The following is a 21,266-nucleotide window of genomic DNA, read 5'->3' as shown; positions in this document are numbered from 1 at the left end:
TATGCTTCATTGCTCCTTCTAAGCAAAGTGTTTTCCACATGCCAAGTGCATCTCGGTCAAGACCAACATCCCCAAAGAGTTGCTTGTTCTAATTTTGTTGTTCCAGATTTTTCACCACCTTTTTCCTAAACAGCATTTTTCAGAAAACAGAAAATGGAATGTATGATTATTTATTTATTTATTGTAATTTCTACTGATAAGTATAGAATTCCTTGTGCAGATACCTAGTTCAGCATGGAAGCTGCCAATCAGGCATGTATTTAAAGCAGTAGTTTTTGCCCAGGGTTTAGAGCTCTAGGTAGCAACAAGACAACAAAGCATATTCTGCTGGCAAAAATAAAAATATTCAGGTAGAGGGAACAGAGCCAGTGAGACTTGTGAGTCAAGCATGGCTGTTAGCTAAGATTACAGTTTATCAAAAGCTAGAAAAATCAATCTGCACTAGAAAGGCAAAGCTGCATAACTTCTAAAAACAGTTTTGCTCTCCTTTGGGACTGCTTAAAGTGACTCAGACGCTGACATTGCTCACTTCTTGATCTAACTCAAAGTCATTCAGTGAACGTAGCAGAGAAACTTGCAACTATTTTGCAAAGAAAATGCATTCTTAAAATAAAAATGGCAAAACTGGGGGTGTCATTCTTGTCCTACAGTGGTGCTACGGCTGATGTATTAATACACCATTATGGGACGTTTTGTCCAGTAATGAAGTAACAGATTCCCTTGCAGCAGATCAATGAACTGCAAGTGGCAAAGCTTTACATCTTCTTCCTTCTACTTTTTGCTATACAACTGAATATGCCACCCTGGGTTACCCTAAGCTGGTTATCTGAGTTCCAAGATGTCGGGGCGTTCATACCCTGCGGCTCCGAGCTCCCAGTACCTCACCTACTCACGCACAAAACTGGTAAACATCGGGCTCACAAGAAAAATAGAGATAACTAGAGAGTTTCAAAGGTCCCACTGTATACCAAACTGCATAGTAAGACCTCCAGGATCTCTATGGATTGTCGACGGGAGGGGGAGGTGCAGAAAGAAGCGAAAGAGAAAAGAGCGAAAGCAAAAACGTGGTTGCAGAGCTGGCCTGTTAACCCGGCTTCGAAAAAGACCCACCAGACCAGCACTGCCAAGCGTCTTCCTGACCAACACCAGATCTCTCGTCCACAAAACTGACGAATTAAGGTGCTGATGGCAGCAAACAAGCTTCTTTGTGAGAGCTGTGTGGTAATTATTACAGAAACTTGGCTACGTTCAGCAGTACCGGATGCGGCAGTTGAGCTGATAAATCGAATAATTTATCGCTCTGATAGAAACAGTGATTCTGGTAAAGCTAGGGGCGGAGGAGTCTGTATTTACATACACAATGGTTGGTGCGTTGACAGCAAAGTAGCTTACACATATTGCTCCCCAGATCTAGAATTGATGGCAGTTACATGTCGGCCATTTTATTTGCCTAGAGAAGTAATTGTCATAATTATGATATCTGTTTATATCCCATCCGATGCTAATATCAGTGCGGCACTTTCTAAGCTATATGATGTCATCTCCAAGCAGTAGCAAATCCACCCAGAGGGCGCCCTTGTTGTGGCAGGGGACTTCAATCAAGCCTGCCTAAAGATGGTTTTTCCTAAGTTTGATCAGTTTGTGAAATTTCCCACTAGAGGACAGAATATTCTAGATCTCGCGTATTCCAGTTTGAAACAGGCTTACAGGGCAATCCCCTTCCCCCACTTAGGCTCATCTGACGATTCTTCAGTTTTTCTATGTCCGAAGTACATCCCTCTCAGGAGAAGAATTCAGTCAGTTATAAAAACAGAATTTGGCTAGAGGGTGCTCTTAGTCAGCTCCAGGATTGTTTTGAGAGCACTGATTGGAGCGTGTTTGAATATCAAGATCTGCATAGATACACAGATGCTATACTCTCCTATATTAAAGTGTGCATCGATAATGTAACATTGCAGAGATGCATTAGACTCTATGGGAACTGTAAACCATGGATGACTGCTGAAGTAAGAACACTCCTGAAAATCCGGGATTCTGCCTTTAAGACAGGGAATATAGACATATACAGAGAGGTGAGAATAAATCTCAAAAAAGGCATTAAGGCAGCAAAACAACAGTATAAGCTTAAGGTGGAAAATTATTTGGCCGATAACATCATGAAACAAGTGTGGCAACGACTGCAGCATCTAACCAACTACAAGGGCAATACAAGGAACATAGCTAAGACTGATGCCTCATTGGCAGAGGAACTGAACATCTTCTTTGCTCAGGGTGTGGTTGGTTGGGTTTTATCTTCTAGGGATAATTACCCTATCGAACTTTCACCTCTTTCCCAATCCATTCTGACCCAAGAGTCCTGCCCCAGAGATGACTTGTTAAGTGTGGAGATTTTACCTCTCTTTGGGGAGGCTTGTATGGGGTCTGGGATTCCCACTATTAAGGACTAGGGAAGAATGGCGGTGGGGCTAAATATCACTATCAGCGAAGGGTTTTGAGATGCAGTGATGCTCGAACCCCTTCCAATCTATACCCCGTCCCAAGGGACAAGGGTAGGGCGAGCAGGGATTACCCACCTCCGTCATTGGTGTTGTGCAATGCCAGGTCCATAGGCAATAAAACCGCCCCCATGCATGACTTTTTGTCTCACAGGGGATTGACCTGGCTTGCGTGACAGAGACCTGGGTACAGGAAGGTGAAGTAATCTCCCTACATGAGATAACACCTCCAGGTTTCTCTGTCCTCCATCAATCGTGGACTGTGGGTCGGGTGGGGAGGAGTAGCGTTGTTAATCCGGGAGGATTGCTATTTCAGGGCTCTGCCACCACTGGTGATCTCCGGCATTGAATGTGTTGGTCTCGTGTGGGGCACCAAGGAGAACTTGGAGGTGGCAGCAGGCTGGGCCTTGGAGTTCCCAAACTTATTGGATTTGGGAGACTTCAACATCCATGCCGATGCCGCCCCCTCCTCACAGGCTCTCCCAGTTTGTTATGGGCCCAACTCATCAAGCAGGCCACACGCTGGATTTGATCTTTGGTGCTGGCATAGATGTGATCATGCTCCCACCTGTGGAAGTGCCATGGTCTGATCACTACGCTCTGAAAGCCAAGATTGACTTCCCGCTCCTCCCCTGCTTGGGTGGTGAGCCTATTTGGGCTCGCCCGCGAAGACTGATGGATCCTGATAGATTCCGTCTGGCCTTCAGGGACCCTGCTCCTCCTGGCGACTCATTAGATGATTCCCTCCCCCTCTTTCTTTTTCCTTTCTTTTTCTCCTATGAAGAGATTGCTCCCTAATTGTTTTGATGTTGTATCTTAATCTTTTAAATTGTATTTTAATCAACTTGTTTTTATTATTGGTTGTTAGCCGCCCTGAGCCCGGTCTTGGCTGGGGATGGCGGGGTATAAATTTATTTATTTATTTATTTATTTATTTATTTATTTATTTATTTATTTATTTATTTATTATAATATCTTGGCAATAATTAAGTAATGTTGTCTATTGTTTAGCTGGGTGAATGCTTCTCATTTCATTGTCATTATTAAGCATAAGACAAAACTTGTTTTGCACTTTGAGCCCTTCACTGAAAAAAAGGCTTCACAGCCTGTCGATTCCACTGATTCTCCTTGCCAGACTTAAAGTATGCTCTGTTTTTTAAATCTTACATTATAAGAAGAAAAGGCAGGTATATAACAGCATTGCCTAAAAAGCCTCGTAGACATAAAATGAGAAATATACAATTCAAAAAATAAAATAAAAATAATATCATTAGGCCAAATGAGAGGAACCTTCTTAAAAACACCTTGTATGTTGTAAAGCACCCTGTGCTGTTCCGATGAAGGGTAGTATATAAATTTAATACATTGTTGTTGTTGTCAACTTCAACTGATATGCTTGCGGGTGACCTTACGGACCTTACCTGGATGGTGGCAGCTTAACCACGATTACCCATGCTTTGGTAACTGCTAGAATACTGAAGGTGCCTTTCATAAAGGCCCAGAAACTGCAGTTGATCCAGAACAGGATTTACAAAATTATTAGCTGGGACTAGATGGTTTGACCACATTACGCCTCTCTCTGCCAACTTTCAGTCAGTTTCCAGGCTCAGTTTACAATCCTAACCTTTCAAGGCCTAAATGGCTTGGGAGCAGGTTCCCTGAAAGACCCACCACCTCCCACCCAGACTTAAGTTCTTCTTGGAGGCCCTGTTTTGAATGCCCCTGTGAGATGAAGTAAAGTGGCTAACCACCAGGTTGAAGGCCTTTTCAGTAGTGGTACTTGCTAAAAAGCATTCACCTAGCAAAACCCTTGTGGTCTTTTTGATGTCAAGAACACAAATATGTTCACCTAATGCTTAGTCTGGTTGTCTCCGTTTTATATTTTGGATTGTGATGCGTTTAGTTTTCTTGTCATATTTATGTTGCTTTTGAAGGTATGCTTTATTTTATATTTTAATTGTTTTATACTTATATATTCTTAGTTGCCCAGAGTACTTCATGGGGTAGCATACAAATCTCATAGACAATGGGCGTTTATTTAAATAATAAGTTTATTAGTTGAAGTTTATGAAAGTTATTTATCACTTCACACAACTAAAAGGAGTCTCAATATGGTTTACAATAAAAGTAAAATGCAAAATTATATAATAAAATACTCATAAAACAATACAAACGTACTGAACATATCCATCTGAAATAATCAAAAACAAGAATATCAACCCTCAGCCAACAGTAGAATGAACACTAGAAATAGCTAGTAAAAGCCAGACCATAAGTACTGTCCAAATACCCATGAAAATTAAAACATTTTTGCTTGGTATCAGAAAGATGTCAGAGTCAATGACAGGCAAGCTTCCCTGGAGAGAGAGAATTCCATAATCTGGGAGCTGCCACTATAAAAGTGTGGTCCCCTCTTGCTACCCTCTGAACATCTTTTGGTGGAGGGTCCAGCTGCAGGGCCCAGGCAGGTTGCATGGGAAAGGGTGGCCTTTAGTTGTATAAGGTTCTACCAGCACATTGAATTGTGTTCAGAAATAAAATTGGCATACAGTGGAGGGATTAGGGTGTTTTTTTAAAGAACATTAGCCATTGCACAACTTCTTTTCCCTTCTGGTCCTAGGATGCAACACCTGCCATACTCCCCCAAATTAAATTGAAAAGCAGTGAAGTCCCCAAGAAAAGTGCTCCATTACAGCAGACCATGGGGCAAAATAGAGTTGCATCAAACTCATATCCTTCTGCAGACTCTGTTGGCCACCTGCCGCTGCCAAATAAAGATGGATTTGGCTCGTCTTCAGAAGCCCTCCAGAAAAGCTCATCAGTTACACACCAAGAGGATCACTTGGATGACGACCTTGATCAACTCCTGAAGTTGGATGCCCCTATTCATCCTGAAAACTTTGAACTGGAAACAATATCCCATGATAGATTATCTGGGGATGATTTGAAAATGCCTCATGAAGTAAATGGTAAGCATTTTCCCCAATTGTTTATTTTGTTTCTCTAAATTGCAGTTGTTCTCTAGTTTACAGTCAGCTATGAGCTCATTCAGCTATATGACAAGGCCTACTGAGGGTGCAGGAACTGCCGGGCAGGAAGAGATCTTCATCCCTTGCCACCATTTGAGATGTGTGAGTGGTTTTATATCGTTTGGCAGCCTCCATATCTGACAACCCTCCATAGAAATAGGCAGGCATATGACACCACTGGAAATTGGACTGTCTGTCTTCTGGGTGATAGATGCATTAGTGACATTGGGCAGTCCAGCTTAGCACTCATTCAGAGACTTCAGAGATCAGAGATGAGTTGGAAGAGTGGTCTGCCCTAGCAGCTCTCAGGTAGCAGTTGAAAGGCAATTGTAGTCGAGTTTCCACAAACACAAAGGTGACATGGGGCATGGCCAAAGTCCTCCTTTTTCACCCTCCAGGAGGGAAGTACTTGAACCTAAAGATTCTGTGGCTTCACATTTAACAACTTTAGCTTTTGTGTGCATTTTAATTGTAAGCTGCTTTGGGTTTTGATAGTAACTGAAAAGTGGGGTATAAATATAATAAACAGGTTAGAAAGCAATAGTAAGCACTGTGGCAGAAGATGACTGTGGGCCTGTGTGAAGGGGCAGCACACTCCTAGAGGTAAGCAAGGTAATCTTTCTACATGTCTGTCTTTTTTTTCTGAGCTGAGAGCTATATTATGGGGCATAAACAAAATGAATGTTTTAAAATAAAATTTGGATTTTAAACATTTAAATTGGATATTTTTATTAAATGTAAATACTGTTTTTCTCTTTAGGGATTAACTGCAGTGCTGATATGCTTGTATTAGGATTTATTTGTAAACTGAATTGATACAGTGAGTTAAGGAAGGCTTTTCTGTGTAAAAACAATTAGATTGTTTCTCAGATATGACTATTTGTGTTCTCCCTTCCAAACATAGGCATTCAGTTTCACTCCTCTAATTTGCCCAGTAACTACCAGACAAGCCATGGTTCAACCCATCAAGAGTGGGCTTTTTCTTTTCTTTTTTGCTTGATATCTTGCTTTTGTGATGGTGACCATGGCAGAGTGAAGCAGAAAGAAGCAGCACTTAGACAGAAGAGGCAAAATGCATGTTATTTTTTCATATTTAACCTCTCAAAGGGTCATGGCTGTTTCCCATAAAAAATGAAACTTTACAGGAACATTTAAAGACAAACTGTGCAAAACATAACCAACATTACAAATCGATGCAAATCCTGTTTGTAAGAATGAAACAACAGTGTAAATAAACTAACACTTTAGTTGTAAATTAATAAAGGTTTGCTCTTTGGTTAGGAAACGCTCCACACATCAAGGGGAAAGCTGATTTAACTGTGTTTGTATTTTAAATAGTTCTGTTATTTTAAAAACCTTAATTCACGTCCCAATCTATTTTCTGTGTCATTTTCATCTAGGTATCAGTCCTGTACCCATAGGTCAGTCCCTCAATTTTATTCTTTTGGAGGAGGAGATAAAGAAGGAATATTTTATAATTGTGAAGGCAGTAAGGAAACATAGTCACCTTAAAACTCAAGCAGTACTTCTGTGGTAAATTTTCTTCCCAGTGCATACAGAGCCTGGAAAATACATGTTTTACAAGACTAGTGCCTCCTATTATTTCCCATTATCTCAGGAATTTGGGAGGTAAAGCATATTGTTAGATGGAGCCCCCTTTTTCAGCTATTCCCTTTCTTCTTCTCCTGTCTTCTGGAAATCCTGACTTGCAGGGGGCTTTTAAATCACCCAGCCTGTCTTCCTTTAGAATCTGAATGATGGAGTCAGCTTCCTAACTGGCTCTCAGGTTTGCTGCTATTGGAGCTTGTCAGCATTTGCCTGCCTAGCCATCCCCAGACAAATTAGTTAAATTTTGTTCTGTTTTTATTTCTTCAGACCTTTTAGAACTGGATGGAACTGAACAAATTTGCTCAGCACCTCAACAGCAGGAAGCAACGTCCAAAAATATTTCCGAGGAGGACCTTGAAGACTGGTTAGACAGCATGATCTCCTAAGGCTACATTTTGGTTGGCACGCAAGTAAACTGAAAAATTGACATGACAGTAGCTGGTATAGAATAATTGCTTACAAGTATTTAATTAAGTAGCAACTTCACCTTGATTTTTAATTATGCTACATGTCCAACTTTTGTTGTTTCTTAGTGTCAAATATGCTGGACACCTTGCAGAGAATTCTCTGTATTACACTGCCTGAAGAAATATAATGACATTCTCTTGAAATGTTTGTAAATTAAAAATGTTGCACAGATGGTTTAAAATAATTCAGATAATAGCAGGACAATTTCAGCTTCTGTTGGAGAAGAGCTTCTCGCTTAAAGCCGCAAAATAAACAGTGCTGGTGGATGCAAACTGTATGTTGCAGTTGTGGTGTGACTTTAGTTTGTTCATAAAAAAGTGACAAAAATTAAGATTGGTTTTGTAAATTCTTTATTGCAGTGGGCACGTTTTATTCAAAGTAAATGTGCAAAAACATAGCAACTTAACTACTTAGTTGACCATAAAGCATTTTTATTTGACCTAAAATTTAATTGTGTAAGATCGTGAGACAGTATATTTTTTACCATCTGCATCTAATACGCTGATATTGGAACAAATATATGACTCACCTTCAAGTTTTTCATACAGTAAGACAGGGAAGCAACACAACCAGTTAACAAAAATGTCAATCTAAAATGCCACATAAAAAAAACTTTTGCATAGCTATGTTTGCAAATATTTAAGGCACTTTATAGACAGTAAAATATTTGAAAGTTTTAAGCACTGAAGGATTCGAAACTTTCTTTCTGGATCTTCTCACAAGGAAGTGGCATGGGGGAGTCGGAAATAAAGCTGCTTGAAATATCGTTAGGATCCTAATATGAGCCAGTAATTGAGGCCTTGTCATCTGACATTCAAGTTCTTAGGTTGCAGATGTTGTGCATGTAACAAACAATGCTGTAGCCCTTTCAACTAAACTATTTTTATTACCTAAGGAGTTGGGTTAATAACAAATAATAACTTGTGAACTAGAATACTGTATTTTGAAAGTTTAATTATATTTCTTTGTACTTCTCCAGTAAGAAAGCTGAAATCCAGACAATATAAGGCCTGGTTCTGCCAGGTGCAAAAAGCCCAGCTGGATCTTTGTAAAATTAAATTAGTTTTGTTGTATCGAAAGATTAAACATACATAATACTTATATTACACCATGAAATGGTAAGACTTTGATTTTTGTCTAAATCTTGTAAGTTTGAGTGCAAGTTGTTTCTTGGTTGATATTTTATCCAAGTTGATCTTCATACTGTTTACGGAAGCAGTCTCCAGCTGGGAAAAAATCCCAGCATCTTTCTTGGTACATTTTCCATACATAGGACTCCTGAAAGTATGAGAAAGATCTTTTTTCAAAAGATTCACAGCAGAGAATGTCTGTCTCACTGAAAGCACATATATAAGTCAACATCAGTTTAATTCGCATCTTTGTTAGTTATATTATAGTATCTGTTAAATCCTGTTTAATTTATTGGTGTATGTCAGCTTAGTCCAGTTGAGTGTCATTTATTTTGTAGCACACACATTCACTTGAATGCTGCATAAGTCCTGTAACTTTCATGTATGGGTTGCAATGTTTGAAAAGTGTGTCAAATGCTCATTTGACAGAGCAGTCTTTAAAAGCTTTTCTGAGGTAAGGGCTAAATCAATATCAAGGGGTTTTGCTCATAGGATTTGTATTAACAGAGCATGTGTGCATATTTAAACATGTAAAATTATTTGGGCAAGATTTCAAAGATATTAATTATGGAGTAAATCATTGAGTTAGCTGAAAATGAGAATCCCACAAATTTGCTTTTAAGCAAGTCCAAACCCTTCAATATTTGAAACTTGAGGTTTGGACACCCCCCCCCCCACAGCCAACCAAACCTTCTTTCCCAGCTGTCTCCTACCAAAATTTCAGGACAATGAAAGTCAAAATCAGTATTTCGGGGGAAGCCCCAGGGAAATAGTTTCTATGTCCCTACTACAGGACCCCAATTCTAATCTCCCTCCCAGGATTGTTCAGTGACTGGTCCATCTTTTTTAAATTTACAAGCAGATATTTTTCTGCGTATCTAAGTCCTCCAACCGCATAAATATCAGGACAGCCTGATTTTCTGCTTTAGTAATAGACATAACTCAAGTTCACTGTTAGGGGTAGTAATGAATGGTGTAATCAGGGTGCCAACTTGAATAAAATATTGGGAGGGGAGTAAGCCCCGCCCAGCATAATCACATGATGGTGCACACCCACACCATTTGAATGGCCCAGCCCCCTCAAATATTTTATGGGGGGCTTCGCTAAAAGTTGGCTCCTATGAATATAATGCTTACCTGTCCAGTGTGCTCGGTTTCATCCTTATTAATGAGATACATCAGGAAGAACCTGGAACGAGAATATCAAACTACATATTGTGTTTTAAACTGTAGTGTAATGCTTCTGTTTCTCATAAACAACAACAACAACACTGATTTCTATTTAGGGGGAAAGCAGTAGCAACATTATTTAATATATTTTTTCTGCTCTTTGTAAAAGTGCATAAATTACCTATATATATATATACAATATATTTACCTATATTGTATATAGGTAAATATAAATGTGTGCCTGCCAGTTCACAATCCAAAAAATGTTGACAAATGTACCCAGAAACAGACACAAAAGGAGGGGGGAAATTGTGGGTAGAAAATGAAACATTTGTTGGATGTTTCTCTTTTTTAAAAAACCCACAAAAAACAAATTTGTTTCGCCCTCAGGGACTGTATCTCTCTTTCACAGTCTAAATAACCAGAACATGGATACAGATTAGTATGAACTTATACATGGAGATTCTGGCTGTTGCCTCACCATGTGTTCTCCTTTCTGAAAACTGGCTCTTTAGAGTGCTACTTTTCCTTTCGCAGGTATTCTGTCTTTTGAATTACTGAAAATACCATATCTAATTTTATGTAACTATATACATATGCCAATAAATCCAAGGGAGGAACAGGCCTTGAATTAGAAACACAATCAAAACATCCTTTGATGTACTCACATTGAAGAAGCTTCTACTCCTAAAGAAGTTGATCTTGCTACTTTCTGCAATATTTTGTTTCTGTTTATGACTAATCATTCAAAGCAGCTTATATTTTTTTAAAATAAGATCAAATACAGATAGGATAAGCCTTAGCTATTCATTACTTCATATTCAACTTCTTACTAATGATTATGATGGTGCAGAATTATGTCCACGGTACTTTACAAAGCAAGGCTTTGACAGATCCCTCTCTCTAAAGGGGCTTTAGCAGCGAGATTTACCATGGAGAAAAGGTAAACAAAAAGCTCTAGCTGTTCACATAGTTTTCACCTGCACATGACTAATTTCCCGAGTCTTGGATCAGTAACCACAGTGCTGAGGAGACTGAATGAGTTTCAGAGATTAAGGTTGCAATCATATATGCACACACTTAGAATCTTGTACGCGCTTCAGTGGGAAGAAGCACCATTGAATTCAAAAAGGCTTCAGAGTAGACATGCAGTGGGTTGCATAGTAAGGCTAGTGCTAAAAGTTCATTAGAGGTTTGTATTTAACAAAGAAAGAATGTGCATATACTCACAGGTAGTTGGCCAAGTTGTGCTCTTGTAAAGTATGCATTTCAAATCCATGGGGGGTTGTGTCAAAATATTCATTACCAATTCCACAAATAAAACATTTGGTCTAGAAATAAAACAGAAGGTTAAGCCATGATGAATTACCGTATTTTTCGCTCTATAACACGCAGATTTTTTCTCCTAAAAAGGAAGGGGAAATGTCTGTGCGTGTTATGCAGCGAATGTGTGGTCCCTGGAGCCGAAAAATGAGGCAAAAATCAAACTGCGCTTCAGGGAGAAGGGAGCTCCGTGAGAGAGGAAGTGGCAGCTTTCCTGCATTCTGCCTCAGGGTCTTACTGCCCACCCTGCTCTGTTTCGTTACTGTGTTTGCTCAAACGGAACAAAGAGCAGGGAAAGCCCCTCCCCTCCAGGCAAGTAGAGGGGAAAGCAGAGCGTCCCTCGTTCTATCCTCTCCCTGCTCCGGAGGGAACAATGTTTGTGTTATGTACTGAGTTGAATAGGACCCAAACTGAAGCAGTCTGATTGGTCCTAGAACAATAGGATCCAAATTGCAGCAGTCTGATTAGTCCTAGAACAATAGGATTCAGAATGCAGCAGTCTGATTGGTCCTAGAACAATGCAGCAGTATGATTGGTTGGCAGGAACACCCAATCCTGCTCCAGATAGAAGTGAATCCACAACCTGATTGGCTTACAGTAGAATTCCGGAATTAGCCAATCATGTGCAGCCCATTGTGTAAATAGTGTATATAAAGCAGATACTGTGAGGGGACTTTCATTCATTCCTCCTCACCACTATGAGCTGAATAAAGAGCATGAAATCACTTTGCGACTCTGAGTATATTTCACTGGCGACGAAGGTGGGATCCCGTTGAGCTGACTGCCACACACAGCACCGCAGCACCGCCACCTGCCGCAACGCTGCCTCGCACCGTGGATCCAGGCTTCAGCTCCGGGACATAAGGAACTCAGAATGGCAGCCAACAGCAGCTTCTCGCCATTCAACCCAGCATCTGGAGACTGGGAAGCGTATGCCTCCCGTTTCACCTTCCTCCTAGAAGCCAAAGGGGTCACCGACGAAGAAGACGCCAAGAAGAGGGCGATATTCTTCAGCGTCTGCGGAGAGGAGACGTTTGAAATCGCCCGGGCTCTCCTTGCGCCTGAAGACGTCGCTACTGTTCCATACAAAACAATAATGGAACAGCTGAAGGGGCACTTTTCGCCGCAGCCCTCAGTGGTGGCTCGTCGAAATGCCTTCTACGCAAAGCGACAAGCCCCTGGGGAAACCATAACTGGGTTTGTGACCTCTCTCCGCCAAGCCGCCCGGTTCTGCAACTTCTCAGAGCTGGAGAACATGCTTCGTGACCGCCTCGTCGGTGGCCTGAAGGATGAGAAGCTGCAACGACGCCTCTACGCTAAGAAGGACCTAACGTTCCAGGTCGCTCTGGAGGAGGCCCTGGCAACGGAAGCTGCCGAGAGGTCGACGCAAGAGGCACGGCCGAGCCTGCCACCCCAGCCGAGGGTCCACCATGAAGACCTCACCGACGACTCAGGATCTGACAGGGAGGAGGTGCACCGAGTACAGCAGCGCACTCAAGCAGCGCACAGACCACAGCTGTCTCGACGAGAAGGAGGAAACTGCGCAAGCTGCGGGGAGAGTCACGAGAGGAGGACCTGCCGTTTCCGCAACGCAGAGTGCAGGCAGTGCAGAAAATCGGGACACATCGCCCGGGTGTGTCGGGCTCGGCCCACCCGACACCAGGCATCAGATGACCAACCCAAGAGCCCCAGGTCCCGGGGCCCAATGCACCAAGGCAACTCGACGGAGCTCACGGACTGCCAGGTATACCAGTTGCCCCACCCCAATGTAGAGAAAATTTATGTAGAGGTACAGATAGAGGGGGCCCCATGCCGCATGGAGCTTGACACGGGTTCAACTCTATCCATAATCTCGGCAAAGACCTTAAGGAAACTGTGTCCTACTGGGGGTCCCAAACTCAGGCCGGCCCCATTCACCCTACGGGACTTCCAGAAACGTAAGGTCCCCACAATGGGGGTGGGGACCTTCAGGGTGCAATACCGAGGGCGGACGCGGCAACTGGACTTGCTTGTGGTCAAGGGCCCCTACATTAGCTTACTGGGATTGGCATGGTTTGGACCACTGGGGCTAGCTGTCACCGGGGTGAACCACACTAGCTTACAAGTGGACGTGGACGCCATATGCAAGGAATTTCCAGGGGTTTTCGATGGGAAATTGGGACAGTATACGGGGCCCCCCATTGCGCTACAGCTTGACCCCGCAGTACGACCGGTCAGGCTCAAGGCCCGCCGGGTCCCGTTCGCCTTGAAACCCCGTATAGACGAGGAATTGGACCGACTCATGGAGCAAGGAGTGCTGGAGCCGGTGCCTAATGCCCCCTGGGAAACTCCAATCGTCACACCCGTCAAGCCTAATGGTTCGGTCCGCATCTGCGCAGACTACAAATGTACCATAAACAAGGCCCTCACGGCCCACGCATACCCAGTGCCAGTGGTCAGCCATGTCCTTGCCACCCTGGCTGGGTCGAAAATTTTTGGCAAGCTGGACTTGGCCCAAGCATATCAACAGCTGCCAGTAGATGAGGCCACAGCAGAGGCACAGACGATTGTGACGCACAGAGGAGCGTTCAGGGTAAAGCGGCTGCAATTCGGGGTCAGCGTGGCACCAGGCATATTCCAGAATCTAATGGACTCTCTCCTCAAAGGGATTCCTGGTGTCACCCCCTTCTTCGATGATGTGTTGATTGCCGGGCCCACACCAGAGGAGTTTGAGGACCGCCTCCGCACCGTTCTGCACCGTTTCCAGACGGCGGGTCTCAAGGTGAAGCGGGAAAAATGTCTACTAGGAGTGCCTCAGGTGGACTTTCTGGGATTTATGGTGGACGCAGAAGGGGTCCACCCGACTGGGGACAAGGTACGGGCCATTTGTGATGCCCCAGCGCCCAAGAGCAAGACTGAACTTCAGGCCTTCTTGGGACTATTGAACTTTTACCATTCCTTCCTTCCCCACAAGGCGGCGGTAGCGGAGCCCCTACACAGACTCCTGGACAAGCGGGCCCCTTGGGTGTGGGGCCAGCGCCAGGAGGCCGCATTCCAGGCAGTCAAGGACTTGCTTGTCTCAAACTCTGTCTTGGCACACTTCGACGAAAGGCTGCCGGTGGTGCTAGCATGCGACGCCTCACCATATGGCATTGGCGCTGTCCTGGGGCACCAACTCCCGGATGGAAGAGAGGTACCGGTGGCGTACTTTTCCCAGACACTCAACGCAACCGAGCGGAACTACTCGCAAATTGACAAGGAGGGTCTGGCAATCGTGAAGGGAGTAAAAAAATTCCATGATTTCTTGTACGGGCGGCCCTTCACCGTGGTGACTGACCACAAGCCGTTGCTTGGCTTGTTTGCCCCCGAAAAGCAGACCCCCCAAGTGCTGTCTCCTCGCGTCCTCAGGTGGTCAATTTTCCTTGCCAGCTACCAGTATGCACTGATTCACCGACCTGGGAAGGCGATGGGCCATGCAGACGCCCTCAGCAGGCTACCACTGCCGGAAACAGGCCCTGACCCAGCACCTGCACAAGAGGTCATGAGCCTGGAGCTGCTTCCCGACCGCCCCATGCAGGCACAAGAAGTTGCACACCATTCCAAGAAAGATAGGGTCATCTCCCGGGTCCTGGACTGGGTGTGGAGGGGATGGCCCAGCAGCAGCCCCGGGCCAGAATTCGCCGGCTACACAACCCGCAAACATGAACTGTCGGCCCACAAGGGGTGCCTGTTATGGGGAAGCAGAGTCGTTGTTCCCCAGCCCCTCCGCAAAAGGGTCCTCACAGCCCTACACGAGACACATCCAGGGGTAGTAAGAATGAAGGCCCTTGCCAGGAGTTATGTGTGGTGGCCGGGGATCGATGGAGAGATAGAGGCCTGGGTCAAACACTGCCAGGCCTGCCAAGAATCCCGCCCAGATCCCCCAAGGGCCCCAGTCCAGTCCTGGGAGTCCGCCCGAGCACCATGGTCACGCCTGCATGTGGATTTCGCTGGCCCCTTTCAGGGGAAAACATTCTTCATAGTGGTGGACTCCTACACCAAATGGCTGGAAGTCGCACTGGTACCGTCCACTTCCACGTCCGCAGCCATCCGGGTACTACGCAGGCTGTTTGCAACCCACGGGCTCCCTGACACTCTCGTCTCAGACAACGGGACTGCATTTACGTCAGGAGAATTCCAAACCTTCACAGCACAGAACGCCATCCGCCACATCCGTTCGGCACCGTTCCACCCTGCCACCAATGGCCAAGCAGAACGCATGGTGCGGACCACCAAGGACACCCTTCGCCGCATGACGCAAGGGGACTGGGAGTACCGCCTTGCCACATTTCTTCTAGCACAGCACAGCACCCCCAGCTCAACAACTGGCCGGAGCCCCGCTGAACTACTAATGGGTCGGCGCCTTGCAATCAGATTGGACCGCCTTCACCCCGATAGAGCTCAGGATGAGGTAGTGGTGGGGGAAGGCAGGAACCCCCGGACATTCAAGGCCCAGGACCCAGTGTACGCAAAGAATTTTGGGGCAGGCCCAGCATGGGTACCCGCCACAGTCACCAGGGTCACTGGCCCAGTGTCGTACGAGGTGCTAACGGATGGGGGGCAATGCTGGCGCCGCCACTGTGACCAGATACGGCGACGATTCCCGGGAGAAACCCAGGAGGAGGACAGGTCAGAGGAGTCCCAAGGGAACAGCGGGGCAGTGAGGCCCATAGAGCAGGAGGGGCCAGCAGGAGAGGCAGAATCAGTAAATACAGAGAGGACCCGTGAGGCCGAAAGGACACCGGAACCAGAACCACGACTGAGCGAGCCGGTTGCGCCAGACCAAACAGGCCCATCACAGCCAGCATCCTTGGAACACGAGCCAGAACCTGGAGCCCGGACCAGGGAACACCACAGGCCGCAACGCACACGTAGGCCGCCGGCATACCTTGAGGACTATGAATGCGACCTCCCGGGCAGGACTGGAACTTAGAGGGGAGGGGTGTTATGTACTGAGTTGAATAGGACCCAAACTGAAGCAGTCTGATTGGTCCTAGAACAATAGGATCCAAATTGCAGCAGTCTGATTAGTCCTAGAACAATAGGATTCAGAATGCAGCAGTCTGATTGGTCCTAGAACAATGCAGCAGTATGATTGGTTGGCAGGAACACCCAATCCTGCTCCAGATAGAAGTGAATCCACAACCTGATTGGCTTACAGTAGAATTCCGGAATTAGCCAATCATGTGCAGCCCATTGTGTAAATAGTGTATATAAAGCAGATACTGTGAGGGGACTTTCATTCATTCCTCCTCACCACTATGAGCTGAATAAAGAGCATGAAATCACTTTGCGACTCTGAGTATATTTCAGTTTGTGAAGGGAAGAGAGATTACAGGTTCGGCTTAAAATTCTGATTTGACTTCCTGCTTTTTGTTTTTGGAGACACACAGCATTCAAATATGCTTTCTTCCATTTAAAAGGATGAAATCCTTAAACAGTGTTTTGCCTGTAAATTCATGCGATCTGGAAGATTACAGTGTCTGTACCTCTTAAGGGATGGCAAAGCTTAGGTTTCGCTGCTAAATAGTTCTTAATGCAGTTAAAATGCTTTCTTCTGTCATGCTGGTGGGAGGGAGAGGGGGAGAGAGAGAGAGAGAGAGAGAGAGAGAGAGAGAGAGAGAGAGAGAGAGCACGCTGGCTGGCTTGTGTGGGTGGGTGGGGGGAAACTTTTGCCTTCCTTTCCTCACGTTATAGCCCTCTCCTGCATTCTTAGCCTTCTGTGTTTTTCCTTCCCTCCCCACTTAAAATGTGGTTACAAAGCATGGATCCACATGGATCCTCAGGATCTTTGCATTGGGTCACCCCAAATTCACCATCAGAGCACACAGCATGTCCATGGCTACAGCCTGCCCCCCCAAAATCACACACCCATTGTTGCCTGGGGTTGCAATGGTGCAAAAACGTGGTTACAAAGCATGGATCCACATGGATCCTCAGGATCTTTGCATTGGGTCAGCCAAAATTCACCATCAGAGCACATAGCATGTCCATGGCTACAGCCTGTCCCCCCCCCAAAAAAAATCACGCACCCACTGTTGCCTGGGGCTGCAATGGTGCAAAAACGTGGTTACAAAGCATGGATCCACATGGATCCTCAGGATCTTTGCATTGGGTCAGCCAAAATTCACCATCAGAGCACATAGCATGTCCATGGCTACAGCCTGTCCCCCCCCCCAAAAAAAATCACGCACCCACTGTTGCCTGGGGCTGCAATGGTGCAAAAACGTGGTTACAAAGCATGGATCCACATGGATCCTCAGGATCTTTGCATTGGGTCAGCCAAAATTCACCATCAGAGCACATAGCATGTCCATGGCTACAGCCTGTCCCCCCCCAAAAAAATCATGCACCCACTGTTGCCTGGGGCTGCAATGGTGCAAAAACGTGGTTACAAAGCATGGATCCACATGGATCCTCAGGATCTTTGCATTGGGTCAGCCAAAATTCACCATCAGAGCACATAGCATGTCCATGGCTACAGCCTGCCCCCCCAAAAAAATCACGCACCCACTGTTGCCTGGGGCTGCAATGGTGCAAAAACGTGGTTACAAAGCATGGATCCACAGGGATTCTCAGGATTTTTGCATTGGGTCACCCCAAATTCACCATCAGATCACATGTCTGTGGCCACAGCATGAAGCACAAAAATGATACGTCCACTGTTTCATTCAGAATATTTTTTCCCTTGTTTTCCTCCTCTAAAAACGATGTGCGTGTTATGGTCAGGTGCGTGTTATAGAGCGAAAAATACGGTAGCCTAGATTCCTATCAGTAATTGGGTATAATATCTTACTGAAATAAAATTTACAAAAATATGCTTGTAGACTTCATCACTTTGAGAGTTTCTTTTTTTAAACGATCAAATGGTTGTATACATTTTATGAAATAGAGAAATGAATAAATAAAAACATTTATCAATACCTCCATATCTTCTTTCACCTGCTCTTGCTGGTCTCTTAATTCACCAAAGGCATCAATAATCAGACCTATTATTGAATGGAATGGAAGTTGTGTATAGCAGCTCACATTTTTATAAAAAAGAACATTTGCAGCATTTATACCCTTTAATATTTTAGTGGTGGTGTTTAAAATACATGTCTTTCTTTTCAATTAACTAATTGTGTTTCTTAAAGGACTGTAAAGGAATAAATGCCCAGTGTGTCTGTCAATACATTTTGCATTTCTTTGTTTACACACTGGAAACAGGTTTGGACACTTTCCTTTTCTAAACTTACTCTTTAACTCTACATATATTGAATATATATAGCATGCCAATAGCACGCCACATTCAACATACCTTGAATGATGGCCAATAGGATGACAATGACAAAGAAGAAAAACGTGATATCAAAAACAATTCGATACATCTCATAAGGGTCTCCTGCAGGGTCTTCAATTTCATCTCCAATGCCTCCACCTGCTCTTACACCCACATACATGTGGAAGAGGTAACACTGGAAAAAAAAAATTGTTACATTTCACGACAGAGAATCCAACTGCTTTGAATTACAAGAGTAAAAAGTACAATTTTTAAACAGCTATTACATTTTATATCATGTTCTATATAGCAGGCTTCCTCAGCCTCGGCCCTCCAAATGTTTTTTTGAGACTACAGTTCCCAGCATCCCTGACCACTGGTCCTGCTAGCTAGGGATCATGGGAGTTGTAGGCCAGAAACATCTAGAGGGCCGAGGTTGAGGAAGCCTGTTCTCTAGCAAGTGGGGAAGCTTTTCAGCCCAGTGAGCCAGATCCTTACCTTCCCAACTCACTCATGGGCCAGCTTTGACACTCACCAGTCAATCATCTGACATAATGACTTCAGGTGATTTACAAACGCCAAAGTCCCCATCACATTGGTTCCCAAACAAATGAAAAACACCTAATCATTAGGTCGTCTGCTTTGCCTACTCTATGCTTGGGATTTAGGTAGCACTGAGTACAGGGCTGGCAAAGTTATTTCTCAGGTGCTTCCCAAATGCCCAACAATCACCTGGTTCTCAGCCCCACACCTGGTGTCATAAATGGTGTAAGGTATTGGGAGGGAGGAGAGAGACATGGGTTGCCCAAAATGACCGAGATTTCCCAAATATTTGGAACGGAATTAATTTGATGAAATCTAAAACACGTAATATTTTTGCAAAGGACAAAATCCACTACCATGCTTTCGCACAGCATTCATTCATTTCAATTGGTCTTGCTAAGAAAAACTTCCTAGTAGATAATGCCCCCCAAATCAGTTCTCATGTTCTCTGGTGGACAGTGAAGAGCATTTGGAATCCTTCATTCCTCTTATGAGTTTGTAAACTGACTCTTCTATAGGGACGGTCCAACCTCTGAAAGAAGGGCTCCAGAAGTCTCAAAGAAGACACCAAGTTAAAAATGTTGCAAAAAATGTGTATAATATGGCAATACAGCTGTGTTTAATTTTAAACAACAATAGTAAAGTGGCCTTGAAAATTATTTGAGCTGTACACACATTTTGGTATAATATCAAGAAACATCCAAACAAAACTTTCAAGTATATTGATTTCTCTTTAGATTCTGAATATTAATCTCTATTCACTTTAAATTGGTCATTATAGGGCCATGGTTTTTATTATTAAAATGCCTGTATACATGATTTAAAATGACTGATTGGCTGATTAACATTCTACAGCCTTTTAAATATGTTTGTGAGAAGGGGGGTTAATTTGTTGTTGTTTTTAACTATTTATTTGTGCTTTGCATTTTTAGCTTGTAAGCCACCCTGTGTTTTTTAATGTGTGTGTAAAAACATCCATATAGTACTTTTACCCACACAGTAACATTTCTGAGTTAAAAAAATTCCCGTGATGTCCTGGTACTTACAGTCATCATGTCATCACACTTCATGTCTGGCTCATCTTCATCTTCGCTCTTGTTATAAAATTTGCGGAAGAAGTTGAATGCCACAACTGTGTAAAGGTATACCACTACAGCCAAGAGTCCAACAGTCAAAACAAGCTATCCAAAATAAAGTATCACATGAGGAAAAACAGCAATTAGGAATTAAAACCTCACTCACTAATATATATATATATATATATGAACTAAAATTCCTACACAATAAAGTATTAAAAAATCATGGAGACGATCAGTGTCACACAAAAACAATTGTTGTGTCAACACAATAATTTCTGTTTCCTAGAAACAACCTCCCTTCTCTGCATGTTGTTCTGCAGATTCCCCTGAAGCCCCAGGACCACTGAGGTGGGGGGAGAGGGAGGAGAGAGTTGTGCTAGCAGAAGTCCTTGCACAGGCTTCTGCTAATGGGGCCACTTGGTTGAATTTGGCCTATGATGCCCTAAAAATGTGACAAGAGTATTATGAATGCTGTATTTCATGAAAAATATATTGAGACAAAGTTTGAGGGTACAGACTCTAGTATTGCTACAGCCATTCCTCAGCCAGTTTTTATATGTGGTTCAAATTGCTCCATGTATTGTGAAGTTGGGTACTTGTTTTTGTGGACTGAATCACCCCATCAGGCATTGTTTTTCATGATGATAGCCATAGAAAGAGATGTTTGCCGCCCCCCCCCAATGTTTTCCAAACATTCCTATCAAATTCACATAAAAGCCCAGAAATTTGCCTTGAACAGAGAAAACACAGGCAGTTAGCACTCCCAGTGCCCAGGCAAGGCTGTCTATCTGTGCTGCCTTGCTTTTAATAGGATGCCTGTTTGAATGTGCTTCCCCAACTAGAAGGGAATCATAAGGATTCACCTTTTGAAAACACGACTGGAAGTGGATCTGGACAAATGTTAGCATGGAAGACACTAAATCAAGTGAAAGGAATGTGGAATAGTGCTTGTTTTAAAAAGCAGAAAAGGTTCACATATTGTACAGAGAAAACTGCCTGTTCTCCTGGAAACAGCATTAATCTATTGACATCTGTTTTTATATTTCGTGTGTGCACGCAATCATACATAATCTCTCTCACACAATTATGAAAAAGAAAATTGTTCAACCTAACATACCATACCACCATTCTAAAATTAAGAT

At 43.8% G+C, this 21,266-nt stretch overlaps 2 protein-coding genes across 2 annotated transcripts in view; one reads left to right on the top strand and one right to left on the bottom strand.

The window, feature by feature from the left end:
* AVEN (apoptosis and caspase activation inhibitor) overlaps positions 1-7,872 on the top strand; it is a 108,258-nt gene extending 100,386 nt beyond the window's left edge. Inside the window, exons 5-6 of the mRNA XM_083509533.1 lie at positions 5,116-5,464; positions 7,400-7,872. Coding sequence (XP_083365659.1) covers positions 5,116-5,464; positions 7,400-7,518 — 468 coding nt within the window. The 3' untranslated portion in view covers positions 7,519-7,872. The remainder of the gene's footprint in view (positions 1-5,115; positions 5,465-7,399) is intronic.
* A 61-nt stretch (positions 7,873-7,933) lies between these two features.
* Positions 7,934-21,266, bottom strand: part of RYR3 (ryanodine receptor 3) — a 279,454-nt gene continuing 266,121 nt past the window's right edge. Inside the window, exons 101-106 of the mRNA XM_083504663.1 lie at positions 20,092-20,226; positions 18,542-18,698; positions 18,166-18,230; positions 11,131-11,231; positions 9,868-9,919; positions 7,934-8,878 (exon numbers count right to left, since the gene is read on the bottom strand). Coding sequence (XP_083360789.1) covers positions 8,783-8,878; positions 9,868-9,919; positions 11,131-11,231; positions 18,166-18,230; positions 18,542-18,698; positions 20,092-20,226 — 606 coding nt within the window. The 3' untranslated portion in view covers positions 7,934-8,782. The remainder of the gene's footprint in view (positions 8,879-9,867; positions 9,920-11,130; positions 11,232-18,165; positions 18,231-18,541; positions 18,699-20,091; positions 20,227-21,266) is intronic.

The sequence above is a fragment of the Podarcis liolepis genome (assembly GCF_965112155.1).
Source record: "Podarcis liolepis genome assembly, chromosome: 1".
NCBI classification, from domain to species: domain Eukaryota; kingdom Metazoa; phylum Chordata; class Lepidosauria; order Squamata; family Lacertidae; genus Podarcis; species Podarcis liolepis.
This window is presented reverse-complemented; position numbering and strand designations above follow the sequence as displayed.